This window comes from Colossoma macropomum, unplaced genomic scaffold (genome assembly GCF_904425465.1).
Source record: "Colossoma macropomum unplaced genomic scaffold, Colossoma_macropomum, whole genome shotgun sequence".
NCBI classification, from domain to species: domain Eukaryota; kingdom Metazoa; phylum Chordata; class Actinopteri; order Characiformes; family Serrasalmidae; genus Colossoma; species Colossoma macropomum.
Window position 1 is genome coordinate 1,267,510 of NW_023494797.1, and position 19,862 is coordinate 1,287,371.

Sequence of the window (19,862 nt, forward strand, 5' to 3'; positions counted from 1 at the left end):
TTGATGTGACTACGATGATATATTGTCTGTTGTGATAGGGGGTGGAGAGTTTTGGTGTGTGTGTGTGAGAGAGAAAGAGAGAGAGCAGCAGATTAAAGAGGGTCCACTCTAAACCAAAGAGTAAGTATGTGTGCAGGCTTTTAGAGAGGAGCTATGCAAGTTTCCTTCAGTAGAGGGTCTAGGTTTGATGTGCAGATGGTGTGTGGTGGTGCACTTCTCTCAAAGAGTCTGGTGGGAAAGGATGGGGTCAGAGAGAATAATGGAGTGTAGAACTAGACACACATCACATAATGCCACTGCCAATCATCAGAGAGATGAAAGCGCCAAGCAAACACAAGGAGACAGACAGGCAAACACTCTCTCTCAAACAAACACAGCACACACATAGACATAATACTGTTTTTATGGAAGTTTCCCATTGAACTGTGCATGATACTACAGTATGATTGTTTAATATTTTCAAATAAAAAAGTCTTTTTCTTTGCAGGGGTAGGCATTATTATTCATAGTGACCTTCAAAATGTCCTCAGTGATGAAAATAACAATTCCTTTCGGGCCTAGACAGATGTAAAAATGTGAACTGGCTACTTGGACATCCAACAAATCAGCCATCATCAAGAATCTGTTGTCAGGATAATAGATATGTGTTCAACATATATAAATTGTATTTACAGTTAACAAGTATGCTTCAGTAGCAAAAACAGGCAGGTGTTGCTTTGAAAAGCATACATAGAACATTGCTATTGTGGTGGTCCCTCCGAAAATATGGTTCGTCCTGATGTCACCTGATACAGGTTATGTCATTAACCTACTGTTTAGATACTTCAACGAAAGCCTCAAATTGTAATGTCAGCTTATTTAACACCTTATTTAAGACCTTCTTTCATAGGGCATTTTCACACTAGAGTTTTTTCTGGACCCAGAGCGGCTTGCTCTGCGAGTTCAGTATGTCTGGTCAAGTGTGAAAGCTGTTTTTGAGCCCGGAAGCAGTCCAGAGAACTGATCTCTGGTCCTCCCGAAATTGGTGGTCTGGGGTTCACTTCCAGCGAACTCTGGTGTGGTCCACTGTGTGTGTGGAAGCTATCCGTTCCCAATGCCATGTGTGCAGTTGAGTGATTGGTTTATTTTGTGAAGTGACTGCTTTGACATATTGGGTCACTTTGTGCTGGCCTACATGGCTAAAAACCTTCTCATACGAGGATGGCTGCTTGTTTGCAGGTGCTTCTGCACAGTGAAATGCCATGTATTCAAACAGCACTGAGCATCGGCAATAGGCAATGTCTACCCCTAATGGAGGAGGGCAATATGACACTATTTTATCATTATTATGAAAAATGTTATAACTGAAGAGTTTGTCATATGCACAGAGAAGCAGACAATTGATAAATAGTCTACATAAAGAATTTCCAATTACTGTGATAAACATTATGCTCTTCTGAGCATATTGTGGATATTATCAGTACTTAAAAGAAGAACTAAAAGTGTTTTTGATAACAGTGTTGTGCATTGTGTCTGTGTGTCAAAACACTGTGATTCATATTGTGTATACTGAAAATGTCTTCAAGTATTTTTTGCCATTTCACCCACCCCTACCTGATTCCCCTCAATGTAAACCAGTACTTAAATAAAGAATACGATAATGATGATAAACCTTGTGTTGCTCTCTGACACACCATTTACTCATTTACATAGACAAAAACAATTCATTTAATTTTTTGAACAATAAGAAGTCTTTGTCAAATCACCACAGGTTTCATATCTATGAAAAAGATGCAGAATAAGAGATGGTGTGTGCTTTTTTCTGCACAGTTCAGCCTACTGCTGTATTTAGTCCAGGTGTTCCTCTTGTGCATCAGCACAATTATGTCCTTTCAGAGCAAATCTGCTAGCAATGCACCCACAGAAATGAAGAACATAGCTAGAAAAAGAGCCATGACCCAACCTGCACTGCTCCACATGTGTGTATGTGTGTGTGTTTGACAACTGTCATAAGCCACGCATCTACCCTTTCCCACCAGTTAAAAACACTGACAAACAGGGTCACGACACAGACATCTTTTTCCAACCTGACACATTGTTCAACCAGGGCTCCCCAATGGCTATCTTAACAAACCTGGCTCATGCTGAGCAAATAAAGCACCAGCACCTCAAAGCATCACAGCTGGAATGGAAGTGAAGGGAACATACAGAGTTTAAGGACCTGCCAAGTTGTATACACCTCTTCAAAAGCTGCAATTGATCCAGTCTTCAGTAAACTCTGTTGGGTCCCTCTTATTATTTCTGCTACAACGGGGCCCTATTACTTCACCACCTGACATTCAAAAACACAGAGAAAACTTGAGGACCACCTCAGCCATGAAGCACCCTACCTGCAAAGGTAGAAAGAAGAACTTGTTTGGCTCTTATTTGGAGCTTAACCACTGCACGTCTGTATCCGTGTGCATGTAACGTTACCTACCTGTAGGACACCTGTTTCCTGATGGTGAGGTGAAGGAACTCACTCTCCAGCTGGCTGACTGATGAAGGCCCTTCGTCCCCACTTCTCGGGGTCAAGCCTGGTTCTTCGGCCACAAACACGTCCTCTTCTTCGGCCACGTCCTCCAGCGGGAGGGCCAGGGCCGGAGGGACGGAGTTTCCGCCGTTTCCTCCACAGTCTGCCTCTGCCATCTCAGCGACGGTTAGTTAACGCGGACACGGAGCAGCGAGGTGCTGCTAATGACGCTAATGGTCTACCTCAAAATATACAATTTAAAGATAAAGTAACAGATTTTTTACTTATGGTGACAGTTCGAGTGACTAAACTAATCTAATCTTTCACTTTCTGTGACAATTTCCACAACTAGAGCAGCGAATTTTGGATTAATCGAGATAGCTGCAGTTGGAAGAGTTGTGCTCTGTCCGAGTGGTCGTTGCCGGTTGAGTTGCAGTCTGTTCGTCGCGCGACAAGCCTGCAGCACACAGCTGCTTCCCGAGACCCCGCCCTCCCATTCGCGTCACGGCAGATTCGGCCAATCACGGGCGAGAGTGGCTATAAGCCCGCCCTGTCCTGTCCTTACTCTGCTGCCTGCCCCCACCCTCAACACACAGACACACACAGACACACACACACACAAACGCACACGCATACAGTCACACACCCACCCACACACACACACACACACACACACACACAGCTAAATCCTAGGAAGCAGGTTGCAACAGAGCTTAAAGCTTACGCGAATCATGAAAAATCAGGGAAACAAAAAGACTGTATCTTAATAGTTTCAATGGATAAAAAATAGCCATTAAGTTATTCATTTTTGGGATCAGGAAAGAAGCAGAAAACATAGATTTCACAAAAAAATCCAGCCACACGCTGATAATAACACAAAAAATAAAAAAAAAAAACAGTTAGACCTCAAAAATAATTTTAACAAACAGCTCCTTCAGAGAGACAGAAAGAGAGTGCAGATTTTTATTGTTAGCAGAAGGTGACAAACATGTTTTACTTCTCTGTATCTAAAGGATTGAATGATCGCACAGTCTGTGGAATATGGTTATAGGATCTCTTCATGATAATCCCGAAAGGAATAGTGCCAAAAAGAACAACATAAGTCTGGCAAGTGCTCAACAGGTGAAGATTGGAAGATTGAAATATTATATTGAGACAAATTAAATAACAAGTTCACCAAATTAATTTTGTTCTTGACCAAATTGTCACAGTGTATTGTACTTGTGTTGAAATACACTGTACACTAGAATGTTGCATCATACCTGCCATGCTTCTATGGTTGTAGTTTGCAGGTCTGCACATGATGCCAACAGTGCTGTAGTATGACAATGAAAGGCTTTTTTCCCTTCATTTATTTGAGAAAGGGCCAACTTACATCTGGCCAGTGGTCAACAGGGGAGAACAAGGTTGAAGCCACTCTTGGTTTTCCTTTTGTTCACTGTAAAAGTAGGGGCTTCAGCACCTGCAGCGGGAAGAGAACCTGTGGCCACCGCAGTGTTTGTGCATGTGTGAGAGAACGAAAGAAAAAAACACTCCTACAGGGAAACAGGTTTGGCATGTTGACACTGGAGTAGTTTTTCTTAGTTAAAGTTTGCTGTTGTTTATGAATATTGGAACATGAGGTGTCATGAGGAACAGGAGGGAAGCATTGTCAATGCAGGTATTAAAACATATCTTGTATGCTCACCAGTGAAATTCTTAGCCTTATTCCATCTTAGCCTCTATAGCTCATCCCAGTTACTATTTCAGCTCTGTTAACAACAGGGAGCTGACTCACTGCCTTCAAACGGCATGTTCATTCTTCTTATAAGTCTTTAAAAGTAAGCATTGTTTCATGATGTAAGCCAAGTACAACATGCAGTACTGCGCAAAAATTAGGGATCACTCTTCATTTACTCAATTTCCAATCAGAAGTTATTAAATAAGCATCAGTAAATGTGCTAATAATGTAAATGTGATATTATATCCAGTTGTTGAGAATTCTCAGAAATTTTCTGCAATGTATATTGTTTCTACTTTTTACTGATGCTTAATATATATATATATATATATATGTAAATATATAGAGCAGCGGCTGCTGTGATGGACTGGCGACCTGTCCAGGGTGTTTCCTGCCTTCCGCGCAATGACCACTGGGATAGGCGCCAGCTCCCCCCTGGGACCCAGAAGAATAAGCGGCTTAGAAAATGTGTGTGTGTGTGTGTGTGTGTGTGTGTGTGTGTGTGTGTGTGAAAGAGCAGGGGTTTGCTTTTTTCAGTCTTACTGATCCCACACCAGTGTGCTTTGTCTCATCTAGCATGCCTTGTCCACACGTACACAGGTATTTTTTAACACGTTTTTTTCTCTATGCAATGGCTTTTTTGTCCACACGCAAACCACTTTTTAGGTCCCTGAAAATGGGCCTCTCGCAAAACTCCGGCCAAGATAAAGATATTCAGAAAGTTTTCAGTTGCCATGTAGACAGGGAAAACTGGATTTTTGGCTTATAATTTCAAGAATGTACACCGTTATCTCCTTTGTTTGCATGACGCAATTTTATGCAATGGCGGACGTAGCCAAAATAGTGCTGGTTTTTACAGTGCTAATTGGACTTGTTATATGTTTACACATAAATGCACAGTTTTTAGTTTCTTACACTATGTTGAAGAACAGATGGGTCAAAATGCACTACAGAGGTCACTGCTATATCCAGTACTCCCACAACACAGACCCCGCTGCAGGCATTGCCTGTTTTGGAGAAGACCTGGTCAGACCTCTAGCTGGTGGGACAACTTTAAAAAACAAAGTGGCTGTTGCAGAAGAATGGTGAGAGAATTTTTGTTTGACAAAGCCATGGCTGTTGTCATGATCTTGACAGCACTTGAGAGAATCTTTTTGTGTTTTTATGTGGGCAAAGATTTTTTTTTATATACAATGCTTGTATGGAAGCGATGAAAGAGGAAACGAAGGAGGAAAGTCCTCTTTTTAAAAAATACCCATGTGCATCTGGACTAGGCCTGAGTAAGGTGTTTAGAGCAAGGAAAATATAAAAATGTGCAGAGCATGGCATCGCCAAGCAGGAGCATCGGACCATGTGTAAGAGTGCCTTGCCTGGATGGGGGGCCCTCTAAAAGCCCTGCAAAATCGATTTTGGTTTCTAATTTTGCTAATTTTGATATTTTCTGTTATTAGAGAAATAACTGCCATGATAGGTTCTGTTTATCTGCCTCCAAAAGTGGTTTGATCCTCCAGTGCACAAATCTATCATGTAAATAATGTGGCTAAAGAGAGCAGTCAGTGGCTTTCACCAATTCTGAAACCAACTAAATCAGGATTTAAGAAGCGTGAGGAGCACAGGGAGCAGGAGAGAAAGCTGAAAGAGGGCAGGCAGGCAACTGCTAATGAGTTCTTCTCAAAAAACAGGTGAGCCTAAAGTGCCAAACAGTAAACATATTGCAGCAAAATAAGATACATTGCTAGCTAGCAATTAGCCAGTAAGTAGTCATTCATAACAAGCACAAGCTGATAAATAAGCAGGATTTAATTTAATACAGCTAATAAGCATTTTATTAACAGTTAATGTAACAGACAGTGTTTCTGTGATCATAACCTAGTGAAGTTCAGCCTCGGCTCAGTAGCTAATCTGTAAAACACACATTGTTAGTTCCAGAAGTCACTCAGGGAGAGAGAGCAGCACCTCTTCCTTTACAGAGGCAACTGAAGACATGAGACAAGGTGAGATCACCAAAGCAGGTAGCTAGTAGGTGTTCCAACTTCCAATCAACCATCTGTTGAGCAGTTTAATTGAAAGTTAAAAATTGTTTTGTTTTTCTTTCTAATTACATTGATTGTCTTGAACAGAGACGTTGTCTAATCCTTTTTGAACTATAGCGGGATGATGACTCAAGATTGCAAAAATGGTAACTTGGCAAGTGAAAGTGAAATCTGCTAATAGGAAGAGAATTTTTATTTGACAAAATTATGTAAATCAAGTAAAAAGTGCCTACAAATAAGTGAAATAATCTTAAAATAAGCTTACAACAGCCTCAAAATAGACATTTTGGATTTATTAACTAGATTTAAGATAATTTCACTTGCCAAGTTACCATTTTTTGCAATGAAAGCTCAGTTTACCTTATAGATTGTTAGCTGTTTTACCCTTAAATGCATACCAACCAACCTCACAAAGAAATACAACATAATAAACACTTTTTTATTTTATATTTTTTGAGATGGGGCCAGGGGCCCAAAATTTGGTGCTAAGCCCCTGTTGCCAGGACTTGGATTGGGAACCCTTAGTATGTCCACCCTTTGCCTTTACAACAGCTTCCACTCTAGCTTTCTGTTTTCAAAGAAATTTCCAGGAAATGGTCTTAGAATGGTCTTAGTTTAGTCTTAGAATTTGGTTGTTTTTTTATTCTCATAATCTAAGTAATTTCAAACACCTTCAATGATGTTAAAGTCTGGACTCTGAGGTGATCAGCCTATTGTTCTGAATACAACAGCAGCTTCTTTGTTTGATATATATTTTTTTTCCTTTTTTATTTATTTTCTTTTTTCAGCAATGGCTTCTTGACAGCTGGACAGAAATATGTGTGCATTTTTTTCAGATCTAGAGCAAGAGTGGAGCTGAAGATGAAAGCTTTAAGTCCTGTTTATCTGATGATGGTGGTCTACCAGGTCTTGTTAGGAGTCCCAGTATCTCTGTAATTTTCCATAATATTTTGAACTCCTGTTTTTTTTTCACCTATTTTCCTGACTTGCACCTTTCTCATGCAACTGGATTATCTTTTATCAAATCTTACATCAAATAAATAAAGGAAAGATTGGTTTTGTGACCTTTGCACAGTATTGTATAAAAACCTAGAACTATGCAGTGCGGATGTGTTCAGTCCACCGTGGAGCTAGAGAGAACAAGATAAAATGATGATTGATTAGCTAAGCGCCAGAGGGATCCGATTTAGAAAGCCCAGACTGCTCACACATTCTGACCTAGCCTTGACAACACTGTACTTCAATATTCCAGTATGCGCGGACACACACACACACACACACACACACACACACATACAAATATACAAACAGTCCCAGTTTTTGATCCAGACTAAAAACACCATTAAACAACATTAATGCTAATATTGTCTAGACTAGAGTTGATTTAGAAATCAGCTTTGGCCTATGTTAGCATTTATTCAATGTCTAAACTAAAATCACTAATACTGGGCCTTTAAAGGTCACAGTAGCTACTTATTAGATCATTTATATTTGATGCTGACAGGAGTGATTTTGGCTTTAGGGAGAGGATGTGTGTGTGTGTTGACAAGCCAACAGAGGCACTGTGTGCAAAACTGTTTAAATCATTGTTGATAAACTGAACATTTTCAGACTTGAAAGTTTGGCAAAGTTTGGCTCGGTGAGTCGCTACTGGCGAGGTGGCAAGGGGAATCACCACAGATGAAGTAGCTCTGGGTGGCATGAGGTCAAGTGCTGGCTGGCCAGAGGGCAGGCATCGATGGGCCTGTGTTCTTCAGAACAATGGGTGGAGTCTTGGAACCTAGCATTCTCCGGAGCTCTGGGCAGTTTTCCTCACTTTCCTCTTACCCCAAATGCAGCTAATCGTCCAAGACATGTTTGGTGTCTGGTGTTTGCTTCTTCAGTTTTGTACTAGAGCTATGATGCTAATGGATAATAGCTAACAAATAATGAAAAGTTATGCTTAAATATTCACGCATATTTGCCCTAAATCATGTTGAATGGCTGAGTAAATCTCAAACGCGATTTGCTTATGTGATTTCTGACACAGCTTTAGCTTCATAGCTCCAGTGCAAAACTAAAGAAGCAAACTTCGGTCTTGCTCAGCTATATTTAGCGTAATTGGAAAACTGTGTAAAATCATTCACCAAACAATGTCTGCCAAAGTTAGCTGGGTAAACAAGGAAACTAACTCCGAGGAACAGATGCCTGAGAGGCAGGGACAAAAGAAAAAGCCTGCCATCAAAGCCACCCAAGAAATGTATGACCAATTGTACTATTGTGGAACAAAGTTCAAGCAATAGAGCTCAACTCTTGTAGAAATGGGGCCTTAGGTGGTTAACTCACAGCAGTACCTGATACTGAAATGGAGACTTAAGTGGTTAACTCACTGCACCTCTAAGTGCTATCAACTCTTCTCCCACACCAAGTCATATTTTGACTGCCATGAAACCTTTCACTTGAAAACAAATGAGCTCCTGTATCCTCTGTTTGCACCTCAGATATGAAGATTGTTAATGCTTCAAAAAGGATGCAGACAGAAATCTAGATGAAAACCTAACCATAGGTGACAACCTATTCAAAGTGCAAATTATACAGTGACATTCGGGCTGGCAATGGGGGCTTCATCTTTTTTCCTAACAGTGATTGTACAGTACTTAGTTTCATAACACAGGCATGTTCTTCAGTGAACTGTATCAAAAAATATGTTTTACTTGCTTAGCTAGCCACATAACTAGCAAACTATCATGTATATTCAAGGTAGCTAATTGTAGCCAGTTAGCCCAGTGTAATGAACAATGAAAACATATATCTAAATCAGTATAATGAAAATTGAGAACAGAAATACATGGTAATGGAGGAATGTTTAAGGCAGTGTCAACATTTCCGAAACCCTATGACCTGCTGTGGGGTGTTAAAGATTGTTAATGGTACAGTGAAAGGATTTTATAGCATGGCAACAAATGTCCTGCTGACTTTACTCAACTACGCTTTTAGAAACTATAAATTATAACTTTGAAAGACAGCACGCATAGGCACACACATATTCAACAGTATTACTTAAAATTACATGCTAGAAGCTTACATTTGAAACTGTTTCCATTGTTGTGCTGACTGCAACCGATTTTCAACCCAGCATGGCCTTACTATGCTTATTTTACCTGCATTTCAACTGGCTTAGCAATTTATTAAACCACTTAGCATTTTTATCCTGCATAAAATGGCCAAATATTACTCAGCATAGCTCAATATCAGCCTCACACACACACATACACACATGGTATGAGGAAATGTGAGTGTTTAGTGTGGGAGGCAGAGAGGCAGCTGTAGTCTGATCCTCTGTTCCCCCCCCCACCTCTCTGCAGGTTATATTTGTCTGTGTTCTGAGAGTGTGGAGGCTGTGTGTATCAATGCTGTTCTCTTTCTTTTTCACTGCTCTGTGTCTATTAATCATCAACTCGATTCAGGGATATAGATTACATGACCATGAACCTACAGAGAGAGAGAGAGAGAGAGAGAGAGAGAGAGACTTTGGAGGCCCTGGATTTTCAAGTAACAAGTTCTAAAGGGATGAAGCTAATGAAGTCAGGATCAAGCTAGTCAAATCAGGATCAAGCTAGTCAAATCCTGATCAAGCTAGTCAAGTCAGGGCCAAGTTTGTTGAGTCAGGATCAAACTTGTCAAATCAGCATCAAGATGATCTAGTCAGGATCAATCCTCAAGACTCCGCCCAGTGCTCTAGAGGACACTGGCCTGTCGATGCCTGCCCTCAAGGCTCTATCCTTTGCTCTGGAGAGCACTGGCCTACCGACGCGTGCCCTCATGCCACCCAGCACTACCTTGTCTGTGGTGGCTCCCCTAGCCCCCTCTCCTGTGATGGCTCCCCAGCCACCTCATCTGTGGTGGCTCCGCTAGCCACCTCTCCAGTGATGGTTCCCCAACCACCTCGCTTGTGGTGGCTCCTCTTGCCACCTCCCCAGGGCAGCTCCTTAGGCCGCTCGAGTTCCCACCAGCTTGCTGAGCTGCTGCTCTTTGGCCTCTGTCCCTGGCCTTTGCTCAGACCCTGGCGCCATCCCTGGCCCTCTCCCTGGCTGAGGTCTGCTCACTTCTGTCCCCATTGCTGGTCTCCTCAGTTGACCCGTTTGCTGGACTACCCTCACCTCTAGAATTTCTGCCTGTTTTAGCTGTGCTTCTTCATGGTCCGGACCTGCCCTCTGTCTCATGCTTCGGGGGCCACCCCTTAAGAGGGGGTTCTGTCATAATGTCTCCTCTCTCTAAGGAGACTCCATTTGTACTTGCCCATTTTACATTGGCTCATCCAGCTCCATCTCCACTTTGGCTTCCCCTTCTGGAGAGTCAGCACATAGACTTTCCCTCTATCTTTCTATCTATCTACCCATCCGTCCCAAGTACCCCTTTGTTTGGCCTAGAGCCTTCTTGTGAAGTCTTTGTTTATACTGAGTTCTGAGCCTGTTTTCTTTGTTTTTCTGTGTTTTTTCTTTCTTTGTGTACTGATTTTTTAGCTAATGATGCCTCTGATATTGCCTGCCTGTTTTCTGACCCCTGCTTGGATTGCCCCTAATAAAGCTTCTCTGCACATGCAGCATGACCTTCATTCACTACACCACTCCAGTCATAAGGCCTATGCTGTGGTCTCTTTCAGCACTGAGGTAGTGGCATTCTTTTTGCCATATACATTAGCAGGTAGACAAAAATACAACGATGCAAAATGATTTAACCTGTTTATAGTTTTATCTGTTTCTGGAAATAGAATACTATTGCTTTGCAACATAAAGATTATGGGAGACTGAGGGCTGCAGGGATTTTTTCCTGCTGGCCCCAGTTTGATTCATTAAAATGTCACAGCAGATTATTTGTCCAGTCTGAAAATGCAACCTATTGGCTGTTTTATGAATAATGAAATCCCAGGAAATCTAAGGCTCAAGGCTGACTCAAGTGAATATGAAAGGATAGAACTAGGCTATTGTTCCAACAAAATTTCACCACTGCAAAAACTGCAAGTGATTGCTTTCCTTATTAGATTTCTAATGGCTTTGTTTATTGAATGTTATACCAGAAGTCTACAAGCTTGCATAGTTTAGTTTTTAATCATGCTATGGTCATTGAACAGCTTCCTGCAAGACATAACAGGGCTAAAAAGACTTGTAGCCATTCGGACAATTTTATATTCCTTTGACTTCTGTATCTCTGTAGCTAAATGCTACACCCAACGCAACCTTAAGCTTAGAAACCAAAAGCTAGTAAAGGAAATATTTAAAGGGAACAGTCAATGTTGTAGTACAGGTAAGGGGGTAGGGTGGACTTGGGAATAGTTCTCTAGACCAGTCACATATAATACCTCTGTTTGAGGTAATTGGAAACTGAACTTTTTTCTATCATTATTGAATATCAATACCTTTAAACAGAATCAAATATTCACATTAGTTCAAAACCTGTTTGCTGCGGTTCAGGATCTTAACTGGCTTAACAGGGTATTATTTGTTGATGTTCATTGGTTCCAGTTCAAACATCACCTGAGTTATATTTTCCAAAATATATTCTAAAATATAATTTTATTTATTAACATACACCATGTGAATTGAATGATAATGAGTGAGTGTACAATGAACTACAAACACCCCGCTCTTTTTATTTTTATATTCTGGAAAAATCTTAATCTAGTCTCAATCTTGTCTCAGGCTCTGCCTTGACTTGGACACGGTATGTTCCAGGCTTGCCTATAATGAGCATGACTACAGCACTAGGAACAGCCACAATATGGAAATCTAAACATGGAGACGAGACATGGTGCCCACAATGTTTCCGTATTTTTTCCATCATCCTGGGGAAATCTGGTCCCACAAAGAACTAAATATACAGCTATACACACACACACCTTCAATCCAATGCACGGTTGTTCATTACCATACCAGCTCATTACTTCTTTATATAACATGTAACATGATATGATAATATGGACCCTCTGTAATCATTTCCACACAGACTGAGAAAATCAATTCTTTTTTTTTTTCAAGAACAGCTGCAGAAACCCCATGTGTCCCATGCTGCAGCAGAGGCTTACCCTTTTTAATAAGCCTGTCATGCTTAATGGGTAATGATTTTTCTTCAGCATGATGCTGATGTAGTGCCCGACCATGGTACTTTACCCTCGGGCCCTGGTGGTGCTGGAGCCAGAGTTAGAAACAACAATAATGCTTTCACAGGGTCAGCGTCAGGTGAAGAGCGGAGCTTCTGATAGTGTGTGTTTGTGGTGGGAACTTTTATTGCCTCTGACTCACACGCATCACTGGGGAACAAACAGCACCACAAGTTCGAAATGTCATCTCCATTTAGCAGAGATTTCCTCATAAGACTGATATAAAACTGTGATGTCACTAATGTGAACAAACCTAACCTGTCAGAACTTTTGTTTTGCTTTAGAATTTCTCTATCATATGGATTTAATCACCAAAACAAAAAGACGCAAAGTAGAGGCTTCGTTCTGTGACTATAATGACAACACTGCCCCCTGGTGATGATTAAAAAATACTGCCCTGTGTGGAAATGTGCTTTGGCACTTTTGCAGATACTGCACTGTTTTAGTGCTAGACTTTGGGTGTAAAGAAGTCAGCAGGGAACCCTCAGAGCCTTCTAGTCATTCAGATAAGGTCTAATGTTTTTTGGAAATTAAAAAATGTGTATCTGTAATTTTTAGTTCATAGCATTATTATGCGTGTTGTATTCAATTCTAGAGGTATAGAAATATTCTTATTTCATAGTTAAGTTTCTGTGGGAAATAAGAGTTAAGTTTCTTTGTGGCGTCTAGTCAGATAGAGCCAAGCGGGCTCTCCCATTGGTTAGGACTTTTGGGCTGCATCCAAATAACTAAATGAAACTTCCTTTCCCATCTGCGGTCCTTGGTTTTGCATGATCTGTAGGCCATAACCTCACTGAATATACAGGCAGAGCTGACTAGCATGTGGAGCCACATGGTTTCCAGATCAGACATAATCAAAGAAAGCTGATAGAAAAGGAAGCCTTATTCAACTAATCGGATGCAGCCAATGCCTATTTAGCTATACATCATTAGGCAGTGACAGTGGAATCAATCAATCACGTTTTGATTTTCAATGGGTGATACTGGTTTCATTAAAAAAAAAAAGAATTCACTTCCTGGTTTCACTGACTGTGAATAAGAGACCTGACCAGTGTGGTTTAGTCACATTACTACAAATCCCATATGGGCACTAGCAGAAATGAGCGTTTTTGTATTTTTTTTTTAGAAAGTTTTAATATTTATATAAAATATACTACAAACGTGCAAACGTAAGGTGATTTTTCCTTTAAAAAAAAAGATACTTATATTTATTTACATATTTGGAGCAGAAAAGATACCATTATGATAAGAAAGCTAAGACTCTTCTTTAGCCTACATCTTTTATTAGACAGTCAAGTGCACGGCACACATTAAAGAAACATTCGAAAAAGCATCTCTTTAACTTAGCATTTAATTAAAATTGTGCATCTACTGTATGTATCATTTAATTTGATCTGTGACATTTCCTTATATTATTTTAAATGAATACTCATATCGTTTCTTCTATTACTGTCACGTTCTAACACCTTTATGTAAAACACTCTTGTGTTGCCACCGTATGGAAAGTGCTATATAAATGAAGATACTATAATAATAATAATAATAATATTATTATTATTATTATTATTTTATTATAAAAAACAATTTTATTTGTAGGTCAAAAGTGACTCAAAATAGAGAGTGTAAGATGGAGAGAATAACACAAGGAGACAATGTTTTGCTTCTGCAAATTTTTGTATTTTGCTTCATTCTAACTCTACTTTAATAATACAGACAGAAACAGAGAGGCTGGCGGAGATGTTCCAAGCACAGAGAGACATGCAGCGAGATACCAAAACAGTGCCAAAGGTCAACAATGAGGTCCACAACCCCCCCCAAAAGGCGCATAGTGAATACCAAAATGCATCAGAAATATAAAAATACATCCTCCATATTTACAGCTAGCACTGAGCATTAATGTCATATATACAAAAGGCCACAAAATGAACAAGGACACAGGCGGCACCAACAACAATCACATCAAGAGTACATTTAAAGCAATTTCTCTAGCTAACTATATTCAACGCAAAAACGGAGAATATAGCATACATTCTAGGCTATATTCTACATTCTGCGCAAATCTAAATTCAACACCTCGGCTCGAGTTATGAAAGTTGGAGGCCATGTTTAGAACTCTGAGCCAAATCTAGAATCAAGTTCCAGAACACCAGGACAGAACTGAAAAACCAGGCTTAAGCCTAGAAAGGTATAGTTTACCTGTGAAGGTACAAAGTCTTAGTTATTAACCTTACAAAGAAGACATACTGCACACTCCCACATTTACAGTTTGAACAGTTGACACAGGGTGAATCACAACATACAGTCTGAATCGTTCAAAGATCAACAGGTCAAAAATATAGTACAACCAAGGGGACTTATGGACAGTAGTGTGATGTGGTCTATCCCTTCACCAATCAACTTTTAGAGATGAAATTTTGAATTACGCTGTACAACAATGACATGATGTTTCAATGTACAAGAATGAATGAGATCTCTCTGATGTATATTATAGTACAAATTGAATTAGAATACATGGTTCTGAGTGTGAATTCCTCAGGGAAACTGCAATAAGTAAAATGTGAAATGTCTAAAATGACTATTTTGAATTTTACTTTACATATGATTTACAGCTTTGCATTAGCATCTTCACTTCCATAGCAACCAGACTTTCAGACTTTGTCTTCTAATGGTGATAGTAATAATAAAAATAAAAATTCCAACACAGTTCTGCACTAAGTCTCGGTGAGATTTCTGCATGTAGGTCTTACAGCTGATTGTCCTGGTTCAAACCCCCCTATATACAAAACTTTCTTTTCTTTATACAGAATAAAGATAACACAAAAAACTGTTTAACAGTTATGAACAACAAGATCATGTAAACTTTACATCATCCTTAGCAATTATATATATATATATATATATATATATATATAAAAAGAACAACAATTCTCACTTTTCTTTTTTTTGTGCATAAAATAAATATGCTCTTTTTGGAATGCTGACAATACTAGAATATATTATGGATACTTTCAATTCAGTACAAATGCATCTACCTTTTCAAATTTAAAATAGTACAAAAACAAAAATAAAATACCTTTCTCAGTTCTCAGTAAGAGTAAGCAAAAAGAACATACGAGAGAAACCAGAAGTTAAGAAAATAACACATTTTAAATACAACTACATGGGGGGAAAAGAATTTGAAGGCACTTAAATCAATTTGTTTTCCTAGTGCAAAACAAGTGCAGTCCAGCTTTAACTCATCAGATAAACAGTTCTCATGGTATTCTGAAACATATAAAAAGAATAAAATGCTATTAAAATGTTTTAACTAAAGCTAAAAAAGAGAAAAATGCTCAGGCACCTGTGATTACACCAGTACTGGAAAACATTTTTCAAAAAAAAAACAAAAAAAAACAAGTAACAGTGAAAGAGAAATCTTTGGATGAAGAATACCAGTTCGGTGTGACAGTGGTAAGGTATTGGAGGAAGAAAGAATGACTAAAAAAAGATTCCCATACCCATCTATGTGCAGCATAATGCGGACTCCACATATCAAAATAGCCGATTAAAACAACACTGGCTCATTTCCTCATCTGCTCACACATTCACTCATTCATTCACTGACAGTCACTAACAGATGGTAAATGCTTTCTCTCCTCCTCTTCTCTCTTATGCCTTTTCTTTCTGTCCATCCTCTGCAGTAGGGTGCGTCCAAGAGTGGTGATGATGTGTGGGTTTTGTAGGGTGGGGGAGTGGTAACACTAGGGGCGCCACTGGGCATAGGGTGACCTCAGGGTCAAGGGTCAGCGGAGGCCTGCATGACATAGGCAGCTCCGCTCAGAGGGGTTAGAAATACTCCGCCCCTCCATCAGGATCACGCTCTCTAAGAGAGAGAGCAGGGAGAGAGACATTATTACCACTATTCAAAGGTGAGCTACAGCAAATAAAAGAATGACAATTTCTACATGCAACACAACACTCATAATCTGATGCCACACAAAACTTTTTACTTTTTTGTTTAGACTAATAACTAAATGTTCAAATGATTTATTTTAATTTTCAGATACTTAAACACGTGTTTTTGGGGATGGGTTTGGAGAGGTCTGACTTGGGGGGCCAACATGGAGTTTACAGTAGTGTGTTCTATGCCAGTGGCTTAGGTTTATCCAGTAGCAGTACCAGTGCTGCCATTTTGGATGGGCAAGCCAAATTTGCAGGTGGACAGTATCTTGAACTTTACAACCACAGACGGATATATGAGCTAAATCAAATGAAGCATAAACCATAACTGAGGTGTTGGTTAAGCATTGGTCAAACACTACAGTAGAAAAGGAAAGTGCTACTTAGCCAAAACACAAAGTTCATAACAGAAAAGAAAAATGAAATGTATCTTATATTTTACACACAGGAGCAATAATGACATTACACCTGGTGATTTTGATTTTTGGTGATTTCAGCATTTTAATTGGTCAATCTTAAAAATGGAATTTTGAATGTCATATATTTAGCAAGTACATTTTAATTTGTGTTTTTGATTTCAGGATTTCAGATTTTCAGAAAGTAAACTTTCATCTGGTGCTTTTACTTGCTTGATGGTTTTACTTGCATCTTCAACAGCATACAAAATCACTCACATAGGTGCTACTTAACATGTTCAAGTGTCACATGACTCACAGTTAGCTTTCATAAGAGCTTATACTTACATAGACTATGGTGAAGTTATTATCAGAATATTAAACACAAATTTGTCTGTATATATGAGGGAAGAAGGGGAATAATTGCACATAGGAGTCATTAAATATACTTACAAATATAATTTAGTCCAAAAAGGTGTAAGATTTTATTCATCATTTATCCCTGCTGGTGCCACAGTGTGACAAGGTAATATATAAATCCAAAATGCTTCCTTTAAAATGTTATTATTATTAAAATCCCTGCCTCTTCTTCTGAGTGTGACTGTTTCTATATCAGTACATTTAAGAGCTTGACTATCATGATTTGCCTCTATGGGAATGAGGTCCTTTCTCCTGATACAGCTCTTATATTCTGATAATCTAGTTTTTAGTAATTGATTTATGTTAGTGAACATATAAAATGCTGAATACACTATATAAACACCCAAAACATACTGACACATTTGCTGTACTTTCTATTAGCCAAAGGCACAATATAAATACTATTATTTTCCTCTTTAGTTTCCAATTCATGAATAAAAAAATCAGTTGCATACAAATTTTAAAATATGATTCAAATAAAGTGCTTCACTGAAAATAAGAGGCAACTTTCTATTTAGCACAACAATTACCAGATGTTATTTACGTCACAGAATTGCAACACATATTAAAAAAAAAAAAAATTTGCTGCCTGCATGTTTGGAGCTAATTCTAATCTTGGCCAATTCCAAGCATTCATCCATAGCTTACGCCCACTGGGCCCAATTGTAGCATCAGTATTTGTTTTACCTTTTTTAATCATAGCAGTTTTATGTAACTTTAAGTAAAGTTACCTCTGTAACTTTATTCTGTGTCTGTTTCACTCACCGTGTGTGGTAGTGTTGCTCTTGGTGGAGGAGGGGGGCTGCGCTGCTGTTGTTTTCCGGCTGGTTTGGGCTCAGGTACCTGCTGAGGTGGGCAGCATGAGTCTGCTGGTGGGTTTCTCTCAGGTCCTGTGTGTAACGGCGCGGCGCCCCCTCCCCTCTCTCCACACTCAGCATGCCCCCGTGGCTGGCCTCCAGCGGGGAACCCTCCTCATAGAAGAGCAGGCTGCGGGAGCGGACTACACAAACGCACACACAGAGAAAGAGAATTGCAGAACAGTTATTACTAGATGTAATGTGAAGCCTTTATAAAATGAATCACTTAAAGTGCAGCATGTTTAGTTTGCATGCATGAGTTTGTTATTATAATAGCCTACAATATTCATAGCCTTCAACCCTCATAAAAACAACATTACAACTACACTCCTACAGACCTGTTGATCAAGCAGTAATAACTGCCCCAGCTGCTCAAACTGGTTACAATCTAAGTTGATATGTATTAATGTGTTATTTATAGCTGTGCACGCCAGTCTAGTTCATCTCAGGAGAACCAGAATGCATTAACTCAGGCCTCTATGATCTACGGTTACTATAGCAACCCAGCCAGCTCATCCAGTGGCAGCCTACATGGGGCCCTCCTCAAAATGGAAGAGGCTTTTTAAGAGTGGAGACAGAGACAATGTTCAGAAGTGTTCAAATGTGTGAGCTAGATAGGTGAGAGAGAAGGCTGTGAGGTTTGTCCATGTGGGGAAAATGATTTGATATCTCAGCCTCTGTGAGATATGTAACACCAATCATAGAGTGAAAAGAGTCCCATTCTGACAAGAAGTCCCAAGATCCCAGTAATTGGTCAAGAAAGAGAGAGAAGAAGACAGAGAGAGAAAGCAGTTCTTCATCAGTCTCTCAGAGTCAAGAAAGTGTAGCCCAAGACCTGCTGCTTTGAACTGGCTGATTCAAAAGAAGACTACAGTATTTAGTGCTTTCAGTGGGCTACAAAATTAGCATTATGCTCCAAGATCAACACAGACATTTTGTGTAATTTTGCAACATAAGATTTACATTAAAATAGACAAGACAGTGTAGCTATAAAATCTATACTATAAAAAGGTACAATTCTGCAAAAAATCAAATTTAATAAAATGGTTAAGTAAAAAAAAAATCTTTAGTAAAACTGGACTAACATTGCTAACAAACACTAGAACTCAATAGTCACCAAAATCTTTTATGTAAATACATACCCTCAAAAAACTTCACTCAGCCCATTTAAACTGTATCAAGATCTTTATTAAGGTTGAACAGATTTGTCCATTTAGTGTGGGACACAGTATGATTTACTGTGAGTTGTAAAAATGAACAAAATCTCATCCATGTAACTAAACGCTGAGGGCAGCCACTTTAGACAACAAGTGTTGTGCCAAAACTCCCCTTGATATTGATGCTACAAATTACAATTATGAGTCCTGTTGTTTCTTTTTATAATTTATTGTTAATCTTTACTTTTCGCAACAACGGAGATTAGGAATCTATTGCTCATATGTCTGCATGATGTACGTGTACGTAAAGGGGAGAGATTTTGCAGGTGAGGCAGAATTTGGCACAACCTGTGTCTAAAATGGCAGCCTGCAGCATTAAATTTTATTCATGTTCTATAGTTCACAGTCATACTGTGCCCAAAACCACATTGACAAGTTTTTACCCCAAATTCAGTTGATCATTTAAGTAGGTGTCTGAAGTTTACTTCTTCAGTTTTTAACTTGAACTACGAGGCTAATGTAGCAAACAAGTGCGCAAACTGAAATATTGGAAGCCATTATCAACAGCAACAGCAATCTTACCCAGAACATTGACTGTTCTTTTGTATTTGTCTTTTTTGTCCAGTGCAAATCTAAAGAAGCAAACTTCAGACACAAACATGTCTTGGCTGACTGACTGTAATATTTTTGTAATATATATATTTTATTCATGTA

The 19,862-nt window shown here is 39.2% G+C and overlaps 2 protein-coding genes across 4 annotated transcripts in view; both read right to left on the reverse strand.

Moving 5' to 3' along the window:
- dgkza (diacylglycerol kinase, zeta a) overlaps positions 1-2,942 on the reverse strand; it is a 194,775-nt gene extending 191,833 nt beyond the window's left edge. For both annotated transcript variants that reach the window (XM_036583985.1, XM_036583983.1), the window contains exon 1: positions 2,459-2,942. In XM_036583985.1, the coding sequence (XP_036439878.1) occupies positions 2,459-2,667 (209 nt within the window). In that variant the 5' untranslated portion in view covers positions 2,668-2,942. The remainder of the gene's footprint in view (positions 1-2,458) is intronic.
- A 12,371-nt stretch (positions 2,943-15,313) lies between these two features.
- The window catches only part of creb3l1 (cAMP responsive element binding protein 3-like 1), a 41,979-nt gene continuing 37,430 nt past the window's right edge, over positions 15,314-19,862 (reverse strand). Inside the window, exons 11-12 of one of the 2 annotated variants that reach the window (XM_036583988.1) lie at positions 17,900-18,134; positions 15,314-16,242 (exon numbers count right to left, since the gene is read on the reverse strand). In XM_036583988.1, coding sequence (XP_036439881.1) covers positions 16,206-16,242; positions 17,900-18,134 — 272 coding nt within the window. In that variant the 3' untranslated portion in view covers positions 15,314-16,205. Of the gene's footprint in view, positions 16,243-17,895; positions 18,135-19,862 lie in introns of those variants that run through there. The other variant, XM_036583990.1, reaches the window with a different exon arrangement.